Source organism: Cydia strobilella, chromosome 19, assembly GCF_947568885.1.
Source record: "Cydia strobilella chromosome 19, ilCydStro3.1, whole genome shotgun sequence".
NCBI classification, from domain to species: domain Eukaryota; kingdom Metazoa; phylum Arthropoda; class Insecta; order Lepidoptera; family Tortricidae; genus Cydia; species Cydia strobilella.
The window spans coordinates 11,009,483-11,034,533 of record NC_086059.1 but is presented as its reverse complement, the minus strand read 5'-3'; the positions used below and the strand labels follow the sequence as shown (position 1 = coordinate 11,034,533).

Below are 25,051 nucleotides of genomic sequence, written 5' to 3'. Positions count from 1 at the left end.
AGAGCATTATAGGAGCATAAGGCCCAGGGACCCGTAGTACTTACTTCAAACCAATTGGAACAGAGGTGCATTACTTTGGCTAGTATTCAAGACAAAAGAAGTTCGATCATATTTTTTTATGGTGGGGATTTTAGGAATAGACATAGCCTTCTAAGGCCCATCAATGATGGGCCATCATACCAGAAACAATGGAAGTTGATTTGAAATCAAGTATAGATTATAAGGATTAATTTCTTTGGGTTCAAAATTGAACAAAACAATTAAAATAAAATGCATTTGAAAATGGTTAAAATCCCTTAAGTAATTAGTAAGTACTATAGGTTCCTAGCACAATGGGCCTTACGGGGTTGTTCTCGAAAATTCAGCCCAAAAATTGTTGATTCAAAAGACTTTCCACTAATAAGGACAGCAGACCCAGTTATTGACATCACACTGGACGGTGAAGCCTGCACTTACGTAGCGGTCGCGCCGGCAGCGGGTCATTCAGAGACCTGATCGGGTGCGACAGTCTTTTGTGCTCCAGGGTCTTCCAGTGGTACGTCTTTATTTCGCGAGGCAAAGAACCGAAGTTAGGCTCAATTGTGGGCGCTTTCTGACCTTGTAAAGACAGCTTTCTAGGAGCGTCAGACGCTGGGAGTGTTTCTAGGTTATGAATAATTTCACTTATAGGTCCGATAGGTTTTTTAGTCAGTTCCTTTGCACTGGGGGACCTGGATAGTGATATTACGGATTTCGTTATTTGAGCCATCTCCTTACGAATATCGGTAGGTTCTTCGTTCTCTTGTGTAAGTATTATTTTTGGATTGACACGCTTCTCTTTCTTAGGTCTTTTAGGTCTTCTTGGTACGATTAATATATCTTCTCTTGGGATGTTAGCTAGATCGGTTTTGGCAAGGTTATTGTTAATTTTATCATCATCAGCAACGTTATTTTCAACGGTAAATGGTATGGTAGGTTCTCCTATTTCCTCGTAATAGTTTTCTGTTGATAGCTCGGATGATTGTCTTCGATGTGACAGTGGTAAAAATGGATTGGTATTCTCTGTTCTCTTAGGTTCTACTCTAGAAACGGTTGATGCCAGAGACTGAGAAGTATTGATGACAAAAGGAACATTCCGTACTGGCTGATAATATTTATTGTCAATAAGAAAATCTGGCTTAATAAGCAACTTAGCGACACTTTTAACTTCAGAAGGTTTGATTTTGGTCGGGGATAATTTAGATTCTGATATGCTTTCATTTGATCCAAACGTTTTCCAAGACAGAAAAGGCAATCTTGACTTTGAATTCTTTTGATATAGCCCCTTTTTCTTTTGACAGTCATCGCCCTTTAATGGACTTTTAGGATCCTTTTCCTTATCAGCCCGAACTTGGTCTGTGTCGTCAAAGTAAATGGTTGCTTTTTTGCTTTCTTGTTTAACTTCAACTGGAGTGAAATTTGGTCTAAAGAAGATTGGTTGAATTAAAACTGGACTTATTACGATGGGAGACGACGCATTACTGCTTTGTAGACTAATATTACCATCGACGATTTTTATAGGAGTTAAGAAGCCTTTTATTCTTTCATGCTTCTTTTCAGTGGAAGTAGGGGTAATGTTACGAACAACAGTAGCATCTGGAGGTTTTTCAAAGGAAGCATCATTAAGAGTGTTTATTTTTAAATGATAACTAATGTTATCATCAACTGTTGCTCCGACCTCAGAATCATTTCGGGCTGGTTCATTTGTAACTTCTATAAATGGATTTTTATTTTCTGAACTTTTTGTTTCTACAAGCTTAGATGTTTTTGGCACATTTGAATCTATCATATCAAAATCCCTTTCCTTTTCTTGCATATTGTTGTTTAACTCCATTTTAGCTATTATGGGAGAATCACATCTCTGATTATCTGTTTTTCTTGTATTCTTACTAACAGCGGCAATAGTTTGAACATCTTTATCTGTGCCTATATCTTTCGAAGGTCTTTTCGCAGTTCTACCACTTTTAATAATTCGTTCAATCGCCGAGCGAAATGTCAATTTAAGGTCTTCATTCGCTTTTTTAAATTCTTTTTCAACTGGGTCTTCAGGAACTATTTTTGGGTCTGAAATGGGATCTGATTTGTCAACGACATTTTTTTCTTTAACTTCAGTAACTTTAGGGATAACGTCTTGAATAAATGGTAGAAACGGGTTAGTTCGAGATGTTTTTATATAATTAGGATACGGGAAAGGAAGAATAGATGCTGCTTTGACAACTGGTATATCATTGATACTTTCCGTATCTACTGTTTTATCTAAAACCGGTTTTGGTTCCGGTGTTAGGTCTACGTGATCACTTACAAATGTATTGTTTTTCTCAAGAGGTGAAAGGAACACGCTATCAGAGCCTTCAGTAAATAGTGACGTCTCACTATAATTAGAACCACCTAAAAACTCTATACTAGTAGCCTCTTTTAATGATGTTCTAAATTCACCATGATTGTGTAGATTATCTAGACTGTAAGCTTTTGGTTTACCATTATAAACGCCTCTTAGGTTTGTACTAAAAATAGTACCATCTCTAGGTTTAACTTCATAGGATTCAGATTTGGTTTTATCTTTAGGATTATCAATAGTAACAATAGGAACTATAAATTCTTTAAATATTTCTGGCTCATCTGCATTATCAAACGTGTCTTGCCTTTTTACCTTTTCAGCAGCAATATCAATAGCATCTTGCCTTTTAATTTTATCTGCAGCACCATCAACAGCATCTTGCCTCTTTAGCTTACTAACTTTTATATCTTCACCATTTTCAAATGTGTCTGTGTTTAAACAACCTTTATCATCATCATTTGTTTCATCTGTCGTAACATTATCAATTTCAATTTTAATTCCTTCATTCTTTGCCTCGGGAACACTGGATTTATAGAACGCCTGATTGACTATACTCGTATCTTTAACACTAGGGTCAGACACGCTATGGACCCTGGATAGATATCTCGTTCTGATATTACTGAATATGTCTTTGTTGGATATATCGCTTTGGGAGTCTCTGAACTCACTAGATTTGTCGTCATCTGAGTAGATGACGCTATCCATTGAGACTGATCTGTCAACACCTGTATGTACAAATAGATTAGGTATGTAGTACACGGTACAATGATGTAAGTCGGTTAGTTTCGTGACGACTACATCGCAAGCTTTACACTTAATTAGTGCTTATGCTGTAACTGTGACGACCATGATATATTCACTATCAGTATTAAATATTAAATAACTATATCGATGCGTATATGGTATTCAAAACTACTCGTAATAAAAACGGTTTTTGATAACAGTTCAAATGTTTTGACTGTCCTGAATAAAAATGTTTTTGATGGTATATGTACAGCAATTACCGCAACAAAAACTTTTATAATAAGCTTAAAGATCCTGCTAATCCTCACATATTTTAGTGGTGCTTTAGTAGCTTAGAGTACTTGAATGAAAAAATACGACACTAGCCCTAAATAATATGTTCTGTCTTGATCTTCTTTCTAATGATTCGCTATTTTCAAAATGGGTATTTAGAAAAAAAAAACTCGAGAATATTTTCAGAAAACCGTCACAGTTACAGCAACGCTAGTTAATATCACCGATGTTTTTTTATTATTATTTATGTATGTGATATACTTTTATATTGTTTAAATCCTACCATGCAAGTCGTGTTGTTTCCTATTTACAAGTAAATATTACAAAAACCCATTCTAAACTTACCAATTAGATTTTACACCATTAAAACATGCACTAAGATCCAAAACTACAGTAAAACCATTTTACACAAAACTAAATACACATTTACAGTATCATTAACAATAGAAACTCTAAAATACGAAACACTACGTTGCTGAAAATATTCGCAGGTAAAGTCAAGTGTATTATTCATCCATTAATTAATTTTTTAGGGTTCCGTAACCAGAGGGTAAAAACGCGACCCTATTACTAAGACTCCGCTGTCCGTCTGTCTGTCATCAGGCTGTATCTCATGAACCGTGATAGCTTAGACAGTTGAAATTTTCACAGATGATGTATTTCTGTTGCCGCTATAACAACAAATACTACGGTACGGAACCCTCGTTGGGCGAGTCCGACTCGCACTTGGCCGGTTTTATACAAATGTTTATTAATTTTATGTTTTTTGTAGTCCAAATCACGAGACCTTTTGATTGTTGTACGATTGTGCGAATAGGCAATTCGGCACTCGTTTCGAATTTCCTATTTTTCGCACTTGTATCGTAATGTAGTAATATCGTACCTTTGAGCGAATGTATCTGGTCCTCCAGCGCCCTGATCCGGTCCCTGGCGGCCTTGTTGTCGGACACGAGGCGCTCCAGCTCGCGCTGCGCCTCCGTCTTGAAGTCGTTGGCCACGCGCACCGTCATCAGCAGGTCCGACTGGAACTGCTTCCATTCCGCTTCCTGATACAAAATATGCAATTTTGTAATCCGATCCGGCAAACTTGACAACAGAAAAAGGCATTAAATTGCTGGGTGATCGATCTTACACGCCTACATTGTGAAATTTGCCGCATTTCTCAACTTGGTTTGCCAAATTATTTTAACCTGTAATTTTAACAAACTATGAACTTATTTAAATACACTGGCTATAGTTACATTAAAGCCGGTTTCTCTTAGAAATTAATATAAAAACCTAGACCACAGTCTTCTGCGTGTATATGCTCTTTGTAACTTATTAATTTTCGTAACAAACGTCACACGCATCAAACGCACACGGTACGCAAGCGGTGTGACACCTTTTACAAGGATGCATACATTACAACGCGCTCGTGGACGTCTACGCACCCGCATCCAGTGAGCCCCGATGCCACCGACCGTTTACATGTGGTTACTTACGTCTCTCTCCCGCTCCCTCGCGAGCTGCGCGTTCCGTGCCCGGGCGTCCGTGAGCTGCCTATCTACTTCGGCTGCATGCGCTAACGCTTCACCCGCTCTGCTCATTAACGCTAGTTTCTCGTCGCTCGCCACTTGCACCTGTATTTAATGTTTGAGTATAACTTAATAGATATGGCGGAACGATCTGGTCCAATTTTGTAGCGACTGGTGGGAGTAACTATGTACCGTGATGAGTGATCGAAGGGAGAAGCCTTTGTCCACCAGTGGGATACAAATTAGATTTGAATGTCGATGCTAGTCTTGGTGTTAGACTAAATTAGAAAAAATAATATTTTGAAGCATGACTCTTTTGGTCTTTTTAGGGTTCCGTACCTTAAAAGGAAAAAACGGAACCCTTATTTGTGATAGGGACACTGTGAAACTCTGGATGGGTATATTATTAAGTGTCGTTTATGAAAAGAAGCAATTTACAAAGTTAGAATGTGTGTTAATTTAAATTACTTGTAATGTGAGATTTTACGCCGTAATCATGTAAGGTTATTTACTTGTGTATCATTTGTGTTTCCATGTACTTATACTTATTCTGATGTTGTGCAATAAAGAGGATTTGTATTGTTTTGTTATTTATTACTCGTAAGCACCTGTATTTGTAATTCTGCGGTGGCGTCCTGAGCAGTCTGTAGTTCGGCTTGAAGCGCAGCTTTTTCTTGCCGGAGTTGTTCGAGCTGAAACTCTAGCTCCGAGATCGTCGACTTGGCATTGTTGCGGGATACCTAGAATTGTGATGAGGACACATGTTGAATTTTATAACAAAATTATGTTAAATAGCCACTATTATAACGAATTAGACACTAAACAAATATAATGGAAATTATAAAAAATACAAAAAAGGAAAGTGGCTAACCGTGAGTCATTTTGAAACGGGTCCAGATCGATGTTTTATAGGGTCATTGCGCTAGTTTTCGTCTAGCTCCAGTTTTCGTCCATTTGACAAAATTTTAATATAAAACTACATTTCTGCACAAATTTGGATTTATTGCAATTTTTTATGTCTAAACAATATATCTATCTACGTAAAAATGATATTTCAAAGCAAATTAAAAATTTAATATATTATTTGCTAATCCGTCAAGTGGATTAGAGTATGGACGGAAACTAGCGCAATATGTTTTTTGCGGCCTCCGGCTTTTGTTCGGGGCTCGTATCGAGGAAAGTGTACAGTCGTCCCGCCCGTTTGTTTGCAGACACTTTAACTCGGTGTGTGCACGTGCGGGAACAGTGCGACAACTGACCAGCGCGTCGTCGTGCAGTTTCCTGGCGTCGCTGTGCGCGCGGTCGAGCTGGCGCTGCGCGTGCGCGAGGCGCTCGTGCAGCGCGTGCGCGCGCGCCGCGGCCGCGTCCGCCTCGCGCCGCGCCGCCGCCGCCGCCGCCTCCGCCTCCGCGCAACCCTCCGCCGCGCCCGCGCACCCTGCCAACTGTCACAACACATTTACGATCGATCGTCTGAAAGCGCTAAATAGTACGTTGCTTCTGGAATAAAATATATCGAAAATTTGGCATAATTAATGGAAGACTTTTGGTGGAGAGGGTTGATGAAAAGTAACTTCGGTCCATAACGTACATATCCCAATTTAAAAAAGTGTTCCATTAATTATACGCGCATATGCATATGTATATGTGCATATGCGGTAATTTTAGCTAATTTCCCTGAATTAAAGGAAGCATTCCATGAAATTGTCCCCCGTTGTCCGATTTGCAGGTGTAAGACTTTCCTTTTCTGTGACAAATGGTCAAAAACGTGCACAGAAAAATAAAATTCCGCTTTAAATGCCGAATAAAAAATTTGCAACACAGAAAATAAAATGCGTCTATCCGGGACGGCCCGTGGAATGCTCCGAAACCAGTCTGTTGTGCCAGTCTGTCGAAATTTATATTTTTTGAATAATTTTAGGTTTAAAAGTCTAATGGGAACTAAAACACAGGAAACTAAACAATACAAGTTTACGCCAATTGGAATACCTACTTATAAAGACGCCAGTATTAATATCACATAGTCAATCTCGATAAACTTTATGGTTAGCTTTACAAAATACTATATTTTCCCAAGTTTGCATTAAGAAAAGCGACCTAAGCCCGCCTGACCTTAGCCTTAGCCTGGTCCAGCAGTTCCCCGAGCGACGTGAGCTGTGTCTGCCGCGCGCCCGCCAGCTCGCGCGCCGCGCCCGCCTCGTGCTCCCACTGTAGTCGCTCCGCCTCGCAACGTTCCACTGTGCTTTCTAATGTTCTGTCAAAATAAAAAATAAACATTAAAAAAAAAACAGAAGGTTTTCGATACAAAAATCATAATTTTATTGGTGATTTTTTTCTTAATAAATCGGGAAATGGACTTTTAGTATCTTAAGAAGTTATCACAGAAAGATTTTTTTTTCTTCTGCCAATGTAGTAAATGTAGCTATGTAGACGCGCACTCACTGGGCCGTTTATAGGATTCCGTACCCAAAGGGTAAAAACGGGGCCCTATTACTAAGACTCCGCTGTCCGTCCGTCTGTCACCAGGTCCGTCCGTCCGTCTGTCAATATCATGAACCGTGATAGCTAGACAGTTGAAATTTTTACAGATAATGTATTTCTGTTGCCGCTATAACAACAAATACTAAAAAGTACGGAACCCTCTGTGCGCGAGTCCGACTCGCACTTGGCCGGTTTTTTTACATGATATTTGGTACAAAGCATCGTTAAACCAGAATGGTAACATTCTATAGAGCGCCTGTTTCACTTGACTACCCCTCTACCCCTCACCTCATGGCGACCGTGACAGGACAACAGTACAGGATTTTGGAACAACAGGAAAACTGAACAGATGAGCTCACTTCGGAATTGCATGGATTTTAACAACTTCGAAAATGGTGGTCGTTGAAATACTACAACAGACTAAATTACCTAATATACCATCAGAGATGGGCATTAATCGATTAATTTTTTAGTTAACTAATCAATCGATTGAAAATATCAATCGTCATTTTTTAATCGCGATTAATTTAGTTGCGATTAAATTAGTTGTGAGAATGTTCGACTAACAACTAAATTAGTTTTAGTTTCAATCGACTAAATTTCACGATTAAATCTATATTAAAACTACGTAGTCGCCCGTTTTTGCATTTTTTATCTTGCAATATGTAACTACAAGTACGTATGTAACATACGGAGGTACTCGTATGTTGTTACTATGTTAGTTTGGATAGAATTTTGCGACTTATTTTGAAGCAGATATCTTCATTCGATTGAGCTAAAATTATGTATACACGTTTAATTTGAAATGCTTGAATGACAATGCAAATAATGCCATAATATTATTATAACGATATATTGGTAATAACGACAAATAGCGAAAAACTGCATTGTTTACAAATCGCAAACAATAAAGTAGGTTGGTGCATTATTAATACTTTGATTTATACGATACTGAGTAAATCTTAGACATAGAGTCTATCAATATTTTGCTGTCTCTGACAATAGTAAAACTCTTTTTAGTGTCACGCGGTGACAAAACAATGGGATAATCCTACTTACCTGGAAGTTGTTTGTTGCATTTTGGTGCAAGTGCCGACGCATCTTCTAAAAATAACACGTTCTATTGAATGACACATCTGCATGTTGTTTATTATCTACGCGGTCTATTTTGTTTTCAACGTGTGGTCATTAAAAAATATTTACTTTATGATTTTGTCCTTGTTTTTAAACCTATCACAATATTGGAATCGTGTCTGTTTTATTAATTTTATACAGTTTTTTTATATTGCTCACTGATTAAATAATAAGTAAATATCACAAATAAATAACATTCTTTGCAAATTTTTATTGAGTATGGCAGAATGTTATGATATACGTACACATAGAGGCATAGAGGTACATGTTGCTGTATACACCGTTGATTTTTTGATACTTTTTGCTTTAAATTATTATTGTTGTTTAATATACGATTTAATATACATAATATAATACATACAAATTTTGATTTATTATAACTGTATTTTTTAAATCTTATCACATATAAACATGTTACTGTATAAACTGCGTTGATTTTTTGATACTTTTTGCTTTGAATGTTTCATATACAAAGTTTGATTTATTATAACTGTGTTTTTTAATGTTTTATCTTATTACATATAAACATCTTACTGTATAAACAGCGTTGATTTTTTTGATACTTTTTGCTTTAAATGTTTCATATACCTACAAAGTTTGATTTATTATAACTGTGGGTTTTAATGTTTTATCTTATCACATATGAACATGTTATTGTATAAACAACGTTGATTTGTTGATAATTTTTGCTTTTAATTATTATTGCAACGATTGCAAGACTAACCTCATATAGTTTAACTAAATACATATCATGGTTGCTTTTATATTTAATATACAAAGTTTGATTAATAGAATTGTGTTTTTAAGTGTTATTTTACTAATGCACAAAGTACCCAGTTCTTATTTACCCTTAGATAAGAGAAATTTAGTCCAATTTCAGAGAGATGCACTACTTTAGTAGCAAAATAATAGTGAGAACAAATCTCACTCCTTAGAAACGGTCAAAATATCGTAAGTAATACATGACTATTTTATTTTTAAACATCCGTTAAGATGTCCTAATCAGTCTGTCAACATAGCCATACCGGGGTATTCTATTCAATTTGCTTCTAACATTAGTCGCGAGAAAATAGTCTAACTAATTAGTCGATTACAAAATTTAGTTGTCCGAAATCAATCGGCAACTAATTTAGTTGCAACTAAATTAGTTGCACTCTATACAACTAAGATTGATCAATCGTCGTTTTCAATCGTCAGTCGCAATTAATTCTTGTAATCTTAATCGTTAATCGTTAGTCGATTACATTTTGCCCATCTCTAATACCATACTGACATTAATAAAAACTAGTTATTAAATCTTTTATACAATTTTTATTAGTTTACGTAAATACAATATAAGATAACTCACCGGACCCTTTCAGCGAGCGATTCGTTTTCTTTGGTTTTCTCGTCCAACGAAGTCTTCGTCTCGGCTAGCTCTGCTTCCAGCTGCTCTTGTTTGGTGATTAGCAACCTACGCTCTTCCTGGGACACCTGGAAATAATCATTAACTTCGTCTAAACCCCTTTTTTCATAACGTTCTAAAAATACGAAAAAGCCAATCAAAATGAACGAATAGAAAGAAACGAGCCATTTAATTTTATAAAAGACCGGAAAAACTAGCTGCATGTGATCCCATATTTTGCTTAATTTTTTTAAAGCGTGCATAAATCGATTATCTAACGTGGATATTGTTATCCAGAGCCAACTCACATCGTGATGAAACTTACTAGGGTTCCGTACCCAGAGGGTAAAAACGGGACCCTATTACTAAGACTCCGCTGTCCGTCTGTCTGTCACCAGGCTGTATCTCATGAACCGTGATAGTTAGACAGTTGAAATTTTCACAGATGATGTATTTCTGTTGCCGCTATAACAACAAATACTAAAAAGTACGGAACCCTCGGTGCGCGAGTCCGACTCGCACTTGGGCGGTTTTTAATATAATAAAGGTATGTGTTCCCAACCCGCACTCTGTTATCTTTTAGAATAATACTATTGTGTGTCCCTTACAGAGTGTCATGATAAGCATTATCTGACTTTATGTAATACACCTATTATGTACATACATGACAGTACAATATTGAATAAATTTAAACTTGAGGATTATACAAATTGGCCAAAAATAAGTGCGTTCCCGTTGCCAGGGAGGTTTTGGGATTATACTGAGCAACTTTTACTATGAGACCAAACCCGGAACCGCGAAAAAAATATTTGGCTGTTTCATCAATTTTGGCTGTTACATTTTCTATGGGATGGTGAATTTCTTTTTCTGATTTCGTGGTTGGTCCCATAGTAAAAGTTGCTCAGTATAATCCCAAAAATTCACTGGCAACGGGAATGCACTTATTTTTTGGCCACCTGTAATAACTCTTTGAGAATTATAGCCCAAACAAGCTTGTACGTGTGATGTCCACAAACAAATGTTTTGTAAGTAGTACAACGTTTAGTTAGTGATGATGAGCATTGTCGAATACATATTTGAGTCGAAAACTCTCAAATTTTAATGACATGTATAATGGAACATCCACACTTTGTCATTCAAAGACGGTCTGTATTGCCGTTCTAGTCTTAAGTTACTTTATGTGATGGTATATTAGAGATTAAAGACGAAGATAAGAAGAGACTTGAAGAATGATAAGAAAAATTTAATGTACCTTGAGAACTGCCAGCAGTTGCTGGTCGGTGTCTCCAGAAACCAGTGCCTCCGGTTCCACGCCTTCGCGAAGCAGCATTTCCTGAAGAGTGTCCACCTAGAAAAATATATTTCAAGTTTAACCAATGATGCTTTTTATAATGTTTGTCATAAAAAAAAATATTAAAGTAAAGACGCTAGGCGCGAAGCAATTCGTACACTCAGCGTCAAATACTTTGTAGCAACCAAAGTCAAATTATAGTTTGGTACACTATACAGTATGTCTCTGATCGTGGGGCTTTAAATTCAGGGCTCGATTCTACTCGCTAAACTGAGCTACTTTTATTATGGGATCAACCCCGAAATCGCGAAAAAAAACTTGGCTTTTTCATACATTTTGGCTGATCAGATGTCGACGTTTTCTATGGAAAAGCCAAACAAATTTCGCGATTTTAGGGTTGGTCCCATAATAAAAGTAGCTCAGTTTAGCGAGTAGAATCGAGCCCTGAATTTAAAGCCCCATGGTCAGAGACATTTAGTATGGTGTACCGAACTATTTGGCCACTTTGACTGCTACAGAGTATTTTACGCTGAGCGTACATTGACCCGCTGATTCCTATCTCTGTCGCACGTGCATACCTATTGCTGTCTTTATATAGAAAATGGCAGGTCAATGGTTCAAATTCTTTGCGCTAAGCGTCCTTACTTTACAACAAAAAAGCGTGTTTGGTGAATTTAATTGCCATAACATCAAGTTTCAAAGAGGGACCCAGGACAACGTAACCATACCTTCTTGCGAATTTGCGACTGTCTTCCTTCTCGGTCTGCCGACATAGCGACTGGAGCAGCACTTGCTTCTCGTCGGCCAGCCGCTCATTGTAGACGTGCGCGTCGGCCAACTGTGTCTGTAGGTCGGCTAGCTCGGCTAGCTCGGCTAGTGCCCCCCTTGTATGTTCGTACCTTAGTGCGACTGTCCTCCAACTTCTCGGTCTGCCGACATAGCGACTCGAGCAGCACTTGCTTCTCGTCGGCCAGCCGCTCGTTGTCGGCGTGTGCGTCGGCCAACTGTGTCTGTAGGTCGGATAGATCGGCTAGTAGCCTTCTTATATGTTCGTACCTTAGTGCGACTGTCCTCCAACTTCTCGGTCTGCCGACATAGCGACTCGAGCAGCACTTGCTTCTCGTCGGCCAGCCGCTCGTTGTCGGCGTGTGCGTCGGCCAACTGTGTCTGTAGGTCGGATAGATCGGCTAGTAGCCTTCTTATATGTTCGTACCTTAGTGCGACTGTCCTCCAACTTCTCGGTCTGCCGACATAGCGACTCGAGCAGCACTTGCTTCTCGTCGGCCAGCCGCTCGTTGTCGGCGTGCGCGTCGGCCAGCTGTGTCTGCAGGTCGGCTAGTTCGGCTAGTGTCGCTTGGAGCTCTTCGCTTGTACTGCAATGGAAAGGTTTATAGTGAGTCGAAAAGGTTGTCAAAATGCTGTCCAACTAGACTTTGTAAGAACTAGAAACTATAAGTCTAATAAGTACCACTACCACTAAGTAATACCACTAAGTTTTCAAAGAATCCAAAGGACTTCTAAGTCTTCGAGCCGAGTATAGTTTCGAGATGTTAATGGAATGTGGCAAAACTACATTACAGAAGACTCCATCTTAATTTAAAAAAAGTTTTTAACTAAATGACAGAGCCAAATATCGATATTGAATTGCTAAAATTTATCTCAGGCTATAAGGTCAGGGTCAAGTCAAATTTCAAGTTTCGACATAATGACTTAGCACTTAGCACTTGATTCTGTGCTAAAGATGATTCGGGATCTTAAGAAGGTTATCTAAATCTGCTGAAGGCACCTTTGAACATACCTATAGTGGTGCTCTTCCATCTGCAGAATGCGATCCTGAAGGCAGGCGACCGACACCTCACTGAGCGATGAAGAAGAATGTTTGTCCCATTCGGGGGTGCTCGCGTCCCCACTATCGCCCTCACCCTGAAAAAAAAATCCTCAAATCATGGCGTGGTCAAATCGTCCACCTTGCTCATGAGCTTCTGTTGCCATTGCCGGAATAATCCGCAAACGGGCCACTTCGGAAAAAGTGTAAACACCTAACGCTGACGGTCTTTTGACTACCGCCTGAAAACTGTATCAAATGGCATTTTGGGCAACGGGATGGGCAGCATTTTTAATTTTTTTGTTGGTTTATCACAAAGTACCATTTAAATTCTAGGCAGCTTCATTTTTCTAGAATCAATATATAATAAACCTCCCTCTGTCAAGTCTTTAATACGACTGTGTGCGTATTTAAGTCGTTATTCAAAGAAGCGTGTCTTCTGGCCGGTAAAGGATGTTATTCCGCACCAGAATTCCGATGTTTATAAAACGAATGCAAAATAATGTTTTACAGTGAATATTAAGTGTAGCAGAAAAACTATGATACTGAAACATCATATAAATATTTTGAACTATAGGCCAAAATACGTGAAAAAGAGTACAGATGGATTTAGAAATCGCTCAGCTCTTGTGGGTCAATCTGTAAAAAATAAACTATATTATTAAAAAGGTTTCTGGGCGGCCGGAGAGCGTTGGAGCATTCCATCAGAGCATCACTTACGAACAGTACTCGTTAAATTTAAATGCTAGGAAGCCAAATCTTGGTCTAATGACGTCTCATGGCCTGACGGTCGAAAACGGCACTATTTTTTTTATTACCCTTAAAGCATTCTACGGGCTGTGCCATACCAACGCAATTTATTTCGTGTCTTAGACCTTTTTTCGGCGTTTACTGCGGATCATTATTTTTCTGGGCAATGTTTTGACTATTTGTCACAGCAAACGAAAATCTTCAGGAAATTTGCGTTTTACGGGACGATGGTAGACAACTTTATGGAATACTCCTTGAATGCTTCTTTTCCACTTACATTGTGCGCGAGGGCGATAGATGCAGGCGCCGAAGAGTGCATCCTCCTCGGCGCCGGCGCTAACAGCAGCTGCCTTTTCTCACTGTCTGATAGCGGAGAGTGCGCAACGCCGCGCAGCCGCGCGCGCAACGCTCCGTTCTCGTCCGCTAAACGCTCCAGCGCCGCTTCCCGCTCCGCTTCTGCCATCTGGAAATAAAGTAGGTTTTAAATTATGTATCTAAAGTGACTTAAAATTCCAATACAGCAGAGGGTTAATCTAAAAAGGAGTTATTGGAGCGTCGGCATTGGTATTTAAAAAGGGTTGCATGTTACACCCATGCCACCTGACCTTTGCTGTCACTGCTGACAGTGTAGCGATGTGTCGATGCATCTCTCTTAGTTTCTCTACGTAGGTCCTCACTTGAGTTCTCCTGTTGAGAATTAGAAGCTATCGAAGAAGAATCCCAACATCTCTGCAGCAATCGGCTTGCAGCTATGATCTTCTTGTCTGTATGAATTTCTCACCTTAAGCCTTTCCAGTTGGGAGCGTAGCCGTTCTGTCTCATTGCATCTTTCGACTAACTCTTCGACCCTTGCCTGAAGTTGAGCGCGTTCCATGACGCTTGCTTCTAGTTCCCGACGAAGAGTTTCCAGTTCTCGGGCACCTGACGCTAGTGATGCCTGTTGGGACAGATATATATTTTGTATTTACAAAATTTAAACAACGCGTTATTGTTATCAAAAGGCCTAATAGTAAAGATTTATAGGTTGCTAAAATTCAGTCAAGTAAAAGGAACAATTCATGTGCGTGTCAATAAAAAGCGTTGATTAAACACGCTTAATCCACAATTCAATAAATTAACTTGGTCTACTTGGTTTCCGGTTGATGCTGTACGTGTGTACTAGTAGTAAATTGTATGGGAAAGCAAAAGAGAAAAAACCTAAAACGTGATGAAGCTCCACGCAGCGTAGGTTACCAATCGGAGACCAAGGCCAAAAAAAATGTATATAGTAATAAAGCATACCTCAGACGGCAATCTCGGTCGCAGCTCCACCTCCTGGAAGCCCGGCATTTCCGCATTCAGCATCACCGGCAAGCTCACGCACTCCTGCGACCCCCGCGACAGCTCCTCGGCGCTATCATACGGCCCCCGCGCATCTTCAAACTCCCCCTCCCCCTCTTCAACTACAGCATTATTGTTCCCTAAATTCTTCTTATGCGCCTTATGAAGCTTCTCTTTAGACCCGAAGATCTTTAAAGACTTATCACGCGTGGGCGCAACCTTATGATGCTTGGAATCGAGACTCGATACTGATGGAGCGCCTTTGAGTGCCGGCTCTTGCTTGCCTTGGCTTGGTCCTCTACGGAATAGCGATTTGAATTTCATCATCTTGAACACTTTTTATATCATGTTTCGTTCGTTCGTTGTCGAGTAAGTTTTTTGTATCAACGGCTCGCGGTTCGAATTAGCGTCGGTAATGTCGGTACACAGTTTATCTATAAGTAAATAGATTGATTATCAGCTGGTTGTGTTTTAGAGATATTTATTCCACATGTTCGATTAGATAAAGATTAAAGCAAATTTAAGATATTCGAAATATGTACACCTATGTCGTGGCCAGATCTTAGAATTGATCATTTCATGATGTGGCAATCATTCGTGAAATGATCGGTTGGCGACATCAGACATCATGAAAAAACGGAACTTATTTAACCGAACCATATCATGAAGTGATTAATTCTAAGATGGGATAGGTATCATGAAATGATCAAAATCTATGATCTGATAACGGCCACGACATATATACCACTAGGTAGAAGAATACAAGCAACCAAATATAACGAGAAGGCGCCGAAAGTCGCTGCACAGTTTAGGACTTTGTCGCACTATACCTCTACCTACCACAACAGACTGGATATGCCAATCCAAAATATCCAAATCATGAAAACGCATTACGCGTACAGTAGCAATCAAAAATATCTGACGAGTACTCTTGAGTATTAGTGTCGTGTAAATCACTAATTACGTATTCAAATTAATATGTATGTTTGTAAGCATGTTTGATACTTAGGTACTTTATTAGTTGTGTATCCAATTGTTACTTCTGTGTATCTTCCTATTTATAGGCAGTGCCGAACAAGCCCTGTTTCTACTTGTTATCAATATCAGTATGTTATAATTAATGGAACTATAGGTCTTATTGTATATCTGCAAGTTTAAACTTATCTGTATGTGACTGTTTGTTTCCTAAATAAATTAAAAAAAAAAAAAAAAAATATATATTCGGAAATCAATACGTTGTGTCAAGGGTCGATAGAAAAGAAACTGTCGCACGGCACCTCTCGCCCGCCGGCGCTGGCGCAGCACTTGAGATTAGTGACGTCATCAGGCTTGACCCTTGGTTTCTAAGAAATTTGTGACGTTTTCAACCAAAACGTACCACATTGTCGCTTGTCTATAAGGTTGATTTCCAATTGAAGCTATATGGAAATAGCGCCTTATTGACAACCGACAATAAGTACCCTTTAGGTTGAAAATGGCATATTTGTGAACGCCTTAACCTTATTACAGCATTTATATCAGACGACTGTATACTGTAAGTTACAGAGAGATAATTTAGAATCACTTAACTAACTTCATTCCAACATTCACCGTTACCTATCATTTCACTTTATATCATGATGTGTTAATGAATAATAGTAATAAGTATTTAAAGAAAAGTATAATGATAGGATTAAACGAACTTACCTGAAGTGAAGTTCAATCCTGATTATATGAAGTATTTCGTCCTGGATAATTTTAACAGTGTAGTAGTCTCGATCGCTGGCCAATCTGACGCGAATTTAGAGTCGCCGAGATGAAAGAAAAAATTACTAACTGTCACGATGACATTCATATAGTTTAGAGTATTCATGCACTAAATGGGAAGTAACCATGGATTCATGGTTACTCGAGGAGGGTGGGGATACCCCTTATCCAGGACTAAATACTTCATATAATCAGGATTGAACTTCACTTCAGGTAAGTTCGTTTAATCCTATCATTATATTCGTATTTAGTCCTGGATAATTTTAACAGTGTAGATGTTTAGAGAAGATAATTAAATAATTTGTAAAAATAAATGTCCCAAAAATCTACCCAAAAACAAGCACTTGTATTTTTGGCAAGAATATGTATATCTATATATTATCTATCATGGAAACCTATACCTATCTCTATATTCCATAAAAAAATTAAAATTAAGGCAAAATAAACAAGTCGCTATGAGAAATCTCAAAATATCAAAATCGGCTTTTGAGTTTCCTGGCAAAAAAAAAAAAAAAAAAAAAAAAAAAAAAAAAAAAAAAAAAAAAAAACAGAAATTTTAAAAAATTCTCCGACCAATTACATGAGAATTACCAATAATAAAATTAGGTTTTGAACTTATACTACTTTAATGGGTAAATACTCTGAGAATCAGAGATTTACTTACTGCGTTCAAAGTTTTGAACATGTAAAGATAAGAGTTTTGAGTTTTGATGTAAAGATAATTCATATCTAACAAGAGCAGCAGACAGTAACAGAGTAGTTATCTGGAGCATCCCTTTATGCTTAAAACATGTTCACAGGTGAGACCTACCCATATACTATGATCTTTATCTTGACCAATGTGATACATCATAATTAGAAAATGTAAAGAAAATATGTAATAATGTACCTATATTGCGGTATATAAATATAAAGCCTCCATAAAAGAAAGAATACATGAGAACTGTCAAAGATAAAGATAAAAGATATTTATTCGTTACTATTTATCTACCCTTTATTTTCTTGTTGCTTGTCTAAGACACATCAGACAAGGTTTTAAGACATTATGATGCTATAGTCTTCTCTTATATTATATTTGTTTATTCCAATAAATATATATTTCATTTCATTTATTTATTCATAAACAATAATAAATTGAGTCTAGACAGTCATATTTTCGGGGCATCACCCAGTAAAGGAAAAACGTGGCGTGGCAGTCTTTATTATTAATTTTTCTTCTCTAAAGATTTTAAAGAGTATTGCTGTTTTAAATAAACATAATAATAAAAGGAACCGTATTATTTGTTGAAACATGAAATATCTAAGACTGTAATTTTACTTTCAAAATCTCAAGTTGATTTATTATTTGTAACATACACCCTTAAGAAGACACTCATTGCTTCACATTCACGCAATTAAGCGTAATAGATTGTATCATGTCCATATTTTAAAGTCTGAATACCACTCTTCTTTTCCCAGAACTGGTGTATCTTGGGAGATTAGGACATGCTCGGAGTTGTTTAAACAACTTTCGACAATAGTACTAATAAATGTACATGGTGATTAAACATTAGATAGTTTATGTTGGAAGGGATTTAAGCATCCTTATTTAAAAAGTTGTTAAGTAACCACTTAACTAAGCTAAGTAAGTAATAGTCACTTACTATGCTATAAGGGGTAATATAAATAATACATCCTACACTTAAAATATTCTAAATTGCTTCCCTATCTAAAACAAGTTTCACGTTGTCTTTTAATATATTTTATTTAATGTCTATATACATCCAGGAATATAAAAAGGTGATGCTGTTAGAGATAAAGAATCATATCTTTCAATTATTTGTTCTAGTATTTCTCAACCACTACCTACTGAATCTGACAAAAGATTCTAAATGAGTTAGTAAGTAAGCAATTTGAAACGAAACAACCTATAATTTGGTTCAGATAATATAAATTCTTATTATATTGAAAATGTGAGAAATTACCACCACATATGTATGTGAATCGGTCTGTGGCGTTTCCTGCATAATTCCATAATAAAAACCATGAATCAATTACAACATAAGCATTAGCCTTGAGAATCCGAAATACAATGAAAAACAGAAAATGACTATTCTCATTACATATCATAATTATGAGTTATTATGAACAGAAAGTTTGTCTCAAATGCTCTGTTAAATGCCACAAATAACTTCATAGATCAGTTTGGACAGTCTTACTGCTAAAAGGTCTTTCCAACTTCTGTTTGATCTATACTGAACATATTCATACAGAAAGTATATAAAAAACGATATAAATGAAATGCAACAATATGATCTGTTGTGAATTTTATTGTATTTGTGAAATTATTTCAATTCACTACTGATTATATAAATATAATTGATTAATAAAAATATATAGGAATTGCTCATTATGGCATAAAGCATATTTTTCTTTTTGGAATCCAATTCTTTTTTCCATTTCAGCTCTATTATCGATAATTGTCTTCATCAGGTCCATCATCATCATCATCCCCCAACCGTTTAAAGTAATTTTACAGTACCAAGAGGTATCAAACATTCGAACACTTTGGATAAGAATCTTTCTAGTACATACCTAACTAATAATGTTGTTTTATTTAATGTCTTAGGCTTAAAGTTAGTAGACCCTTCAAAACCAAACAATACCAGGTAACGGGGACACTAATGTTTAAATGTTGGGAAATGTGATATGACTATTGCATAATACCTATAAACCTACATTATTATCTACCTACCTACCTACTTATATAACCTACCTACCTATTTAATATTACTTACATATCCATTAAATTTCTATTTCCTTATCACAAATGTATCGAAATCTGAGCTCGTGCTAAATTGAACCCTACCATTTTGTGAAAGGGTTCCAAGCAATTGTAGGAAAAATGTTGCCACAATTTGCCTTGCCTTTATAAAAGGCCCAAAAGTTTGGTAAAAAATTTAAATAAATAAGAGTTTGGAGCTTTGGACTTGCTCAGAATTTATAATTTATTGATATTAGACATCCATCCAATGGCTGACTGATTAAAATTTTCTATGTATAGTCTTTGGTATTGTAAGTACCCTTGTTCACCTACAGTTTTGTATTTTATACAACTTACCGTTCATTATCTGTAATTTGAAGGAGGAATAAACTCTTGATTTAATTCAATATATAATTCATATTTCTGAAGGAAATGGAAAATATGTCATGTTTGATTATTTTCACCAAAGGCAATTGGGCTTTGAGAACTTAAAAATTTTAATGCACAACTGACTGGGCTATCCGGGAACATATCAAGAATAAGAATAAGAAATATTATCATAATTTGTTGTGATATTTATATTTCTTGTGAGAGTGGCTAAAATAAATTAGTATTTATATTTATAATTGAATTGAATTGAGTAACCCTTGAAGGGTTATTTTTCCTTATGATATTAGAAGGAATGTATTAGTCAACATGTATGGCAATTTACCAAACTGCCTGCAAAAGAAAAAAAAATTCGTTCTAACAATATGATATTATGAAATTTATGAAACAAGCTTAAGCTATAGGAAGCTTGTAAGAAGTGTTAATGAAAATAGTATATGCCATGAACCCCCAGATTTGATCTTCATAATAAGGCAGCTGTCTGGATCTTGTCCTTATAAAGGCTGATAGCATTCTTTTGCATATTAGTATAATATGAGTAGGTATGAAGACTATGAAGTGCACTACTGAGTCACTTATTTATTTTATTGTATTAATGCAGCTAGCAGACTCACTGCCTCTCTTCTGGATAAGGCTACAGAATTTTTGATTAGCAAAGGAATAGTAAAAATGACATGCCTCAAAAGGGTTCAGCATATATTATAAGTGTTTGGTACAGACCTTAATCCAAATATTTTATTCCAGCAGCTTCCAGAATAATGTTATTATTTGTAAACAATAAGTCAGCACTTAATTATCATACAATACTAGAATAAGCTAGTTGATATTTATGTACGTGACACAGGACCCCGTCCATGACTGTGACAAGATGCGCTAAATTTGATCCAGATATTTGGGTTTCTTGTTAGGTCAATCTCAGCTGCTAATGTCATTATAAGAAATTAATTAGCTATTAAAAGACATTTCGTGTATTATCATCCCACGGATGACGTGTTTCTGGTCATATATTTAATTCCATCTTATTATTGAATAGTCGGTTCTCTTACTTGTCCCACGGACGAAGGGCTTCTTGCTATGCAATGAGCATAGTAATTGAAGTCATTTTAAAAAGATATGAATGTCATCGTGACAGTTAGTAATTTTTTCTTTCATCTCGGCGACTCTAAATTCGCGTCAGATTGGCCAGCGATCGAGACTACTACACTGTTAAAATTATCCAGGACTAAATACGAATATAATTTATATAAAACTTCACTACATAGTATAAAACAAAGTCGCTTTTCACTGTCTGTCCGTCCGTATATCCCTATGTATGCTTAGATCTTTAAAACTACTATACGCAACGGATATTGAACGGTTTTTTTTAAATATATAGTGATTCAAGATTCAAGAGGAAGGTAACGTATAATTTGTAAAGGTTTTGTGTATATTAGTTGAACTACCCGTGCGAAGCCGGGGCGGGTCGCTAGTTAATAAAAGTAGTAAATAAAACATGGATTACTCAGTAATCGATTCACGTCTGTAACATGTTACATAACTGAGTTAAGTCACTAAGCTCTTAAAAAAAATATTGTTTAATCCTAGACGATTATTATAAAGCTTTAGTATTCAAAACACGCTTATACTTCTTTCAAACTTGTAGTTTAGTATTTTAGTTACATTGTAATGTATTTTGAAGTAACTCTCTCTCTCTCTTTGCCTAGCCACGTCCCATTTCATTTGGGGTCGGCTCTCCTCGTCAATCTTCGCCACACTCTTCGGCTCTGGGTCGTCGTGTCGTTGATTTGGGCTTTCTTTAGGTCATTGTTGATGACAGACATCCAAGTTTGAAGGGGTCTACCGGGAGTCCTCGGACCGGTGTTTATACCGAAGACCTTTCTGGTCATATGATCCTCGGGTCTCCTCATTACGTGTCCATACCACCTTAGACGGGTTTCAGCGAGTTTCTCTTCAATGGGTCTGAGTTTAAAACTGCCACGGATGAACTCATTTCTGACCCTGTCTAACAAGGTGACACCTCCCGCCCATCTCAGCATCTTCATCTCCGTCGTATGCACTTTAGTAGTATGGACTTTTTTCACTGGCCAGCATTCAGCACCGTATGTAAGGGCGGGGCGCACAGCCGTTTTATATATTTTTCCCTTTATGCGCACTGCCATTCTGTTATCACATAGTACGCTCGATAATTCTCGCCACTTCATCCAGCCAGTGTTAATTCGGTGGGTTATATCAGCGTCGATGGTTCCGTCGTTTGAAACAACAGATCCCAGGTATTTAAAATGGTCGACTTTGCTTAGTGGCTGGTCCTGTAAACTGACAGTTTGGTGTTGGTTGGCTACCGAATAGGAACACTGCATGTACTCGGTTTTGTTTCGGCTAATTTTAAGTCCAGCGGATTCGAGTGCAGTTCTCCAGCGTACAAGCGATTCCTCGAGTTCAATGTGGCCATCTTTTATTAGGACCACATTTTATAGTAACGTATTGTGAAGTAATTAATCTTAACCTAGACGATTATTAAGTATTTTGAAGTAACTAATCTATCTTAATAAAATAAAAGCCGAAGCACATAAGGCCCTAACGTTCAAAATCCCAACATACTTATACCTACTTAGTTTGTTAACTTCTACTATTGGCTCTCACATTCATTGATTTAAAATGTGCCTTATTTTATAGATAATAGAGTTAAAAATCGATCAAACGTAAACGTTTTCATAAAACAAATGCAGCGATCGTAACGCAAAATGCATTTAAATTTCAATTACCCTTCCAATGTAAATTTAGTACCCTACAGTAGGCCGAGCACATGATTGGCGCGACAGTATTTCGCCGCGAGATAGACTACCCGTCTTTTACTAACTGTATGAATTAAAGGGGGACGGGTAGTCTATGTCGCGGCGGATACTCTCGCGCCAATCATGTGCTAGCCCGGCAGGAAAGTAGGGTTACCAAACACCAGGATTTGTCGGGAGTCAGGCAATAATCTTTAGTAAATTTTAAAGTGGGTATACCTACTCAAGAATTAGACCGTGTTTAAGACTGATAAGCAAGATGTGTATTATATGCTGTTAAACTAGGACTAGGGACAAAAAGTTACAATTAGGCTTAAGTACCTACTAGGTATCCTCAAGCAAGGTATAAAAGTTAACCCATTATTAAGGCTAAGACTGCTAAGAGGGATATCTCTTACATAAGGCACTTCTGACATGTGTTCTATTTTCAATCAGTAAGACTGGCATTGGATTGTCATTGTTGAACTCTCAGGCTAATAATCAATAAAGGGTTAAGATCATTGTTTTTATTTTATTTATTTGGGATCACCAACAGACAATACATCACGAAAAAATAATCTGTAGCTTACGTGACATTGAGGTTAGAATGGTTAGATGTACGTCCAATTGTAGGTAACCACAGCTTATAGATTGACATATATTTAAGGAAGGACGGGCCTTACGGGCAATAAGAATGGGGCCAGTACAGTGGCGTCACGCACACGAATTCGAACCTAGTTCTGCCAGCCCAAGTCATCCTATCAATTTATTCACAGTAAATTTTATATCCTTCAGCTGAGACTATGGTCAATCATAGAAAAGTCATTTTTAACCGACTTCAAATAAAATAATCAATTGTTAAAAAAAAACTAATTTAAATCCGAATATTGATGTCTGGCAACCCTAGTGGCCAGTCCCCCAACGGACGCTCCCCTGCGTCCTATGCTAATAGGGCACACCTAGGGGCTTTTTATTCATTATTTTTATTGCTTTGTTCATTTGTTACTAACATAGATAGCGTTTTAATGTTCTTTGTGTTCAGATTCAAGGACGAATGGGATCAAAAGGGGGATTATTGTAAAAATTAATGTAATAATTATAGGTACAGCTAGCTGTTTAGTAGTCAATAGTCAATACCTATACGTAAAGGTATGTATAGTTATCCAATTAGTGATTAACCAAAAGGCCACCTCATACTATCTACCGTCTTTTGAGCGTTTACGTCCAGTCAGCGCTATGGAAACGCTGATGATGTGAACGCAGCCCGATGGGTGAAGAAGCTAGATGTTAAATTATAGTACCTACTCAATAAGCAATTAATTATTATATATGCGACCAGTTTATTATAAGCCATACGATTAAATTAAAATTCCTACCAGCTTGCCTCATTTTCTAACAGTTGATATTTATTTTGAAACCACGAAGAAAAGGATAACCATTCTAGCTCCGGCTTGTATGAGAATAATTCTGTCGCACGCCGCCATTGCTTTTCTAGATAGTTTGCCCTTCGGGCATCTGAAGCAGCCTAACGAACCCATCCTACGTATGTATTGGTTTAATTGTCCCCCCCTCTGGCCGCTTCCCTCGGTCTCCCAACCGGCACATATTACTACTCAGACTTCCAGGCACCCTCTTTTTAATAAAATACAAAAAATACAAAACCAAATACAGTGACTACCGTCAAAACATTCCACAGGAACTTTACGATCTGGTTGATTTTACGATCAGCCGCCGATATATCAACTAAGTATAGTTTGCTATATTTATACCATAAGCATCGCACTGCATACGACCCGAGCAAGGAGCTCGTATGTACGTCCGCTACCATAAAGTGATGCAAAAACTGCATTTGCATACAATGATGTAAAAGGTTTGTACCACCTACAGTGTGGGTATCGTACAATAAGTACAATGGCTGGTGTGGTATGTAGGTGCCGTTAAATTAGCCTTGTGAGAATAATCTTTATTTCTTTTCGTTTGCCGTTTGTCGATTGTAGCCCCCTGTTTAAATGCCCAAATAAGAGCGTTTAAAATCTTTAATCAAAATCCAGAATTTCAAACCCAGTGTGGTGACCATTTTCGGACAGAATTCTATTAAGAAAAATAAGAATACGAATCTTTTATTTGCGATAAACATTACCAGACACATGTTCATGCGATAGGTGGTAGGTTTCATGTATGCAAAATATGTACAAAACTTATAAACTATCATGCAAAACATATAAAATAATGTCTCTATTTATAATATATTAATGTTATACAAGTCAAGTCTAATAAATTAAATTTCATGTCCAAGGATTCATTTGTGCTATAGAAAATGTAGCCATTGATGCAATTG

General features: G+C 37.2%; 1 protein-coding gene across 1 annotated transcript in view; it reads right to left on the bottom strand.

Moving 5' to 3' along the window:
* Positions 1-25,051, bottom strand: part of LOC134750227 (uncharacterized) — a 69,034-nt gene that overhangs the window by 13,197 nt on the left and 30,786 nt on the right. Inside the window, exons 5-17 of the mRNA XM_063685372.1 lie at positions 15,031-15,367; positions 14,531-14,686; positions 14,027-14,212; positions 12,973-13,097; positions 12,388-12,547; positions 11,136-11,231; positions 9,848-9,972; positions 6,997-7,138; positions 6,147-6,329; positions 5,496-5,627; positions 4,855-4,992; positions 4,257-4,419; positions 457-3,081 (exon numbers count right to left, since the gene is read on the bottom strand). Coding sequence (XP_063541442.1) covers positions 457-3,081; positions 4,257-4,419; positions 4,855-4,992; positions 5,496-5,627; positions 6,147-6,329; positions 6,997-7,138; positions 9,848-9,972; positions 11,136-11,231; positions 12,388-12,547; positions 12,973-13,097; positions 14,027-14,212; positions 14,531-14,686; positions 15,031-15,367 — 4,568 coding nt within the window. The remainder of the gene's footprint in view (positions 1-456; positions 3,082-4,256; positions 4,420-4,854; positions 4,993-5,495; positions 5,628-6,146; positions 6,330-6,996; positions 7,139-9,847; positions 9,973-11,135; positions 11,232-12,387; positions 12,548-12,972; positions 13,098-14,026; positions 14,213-14,530; positions 14,687-15,030; positions 15,368-25,051) is intronic.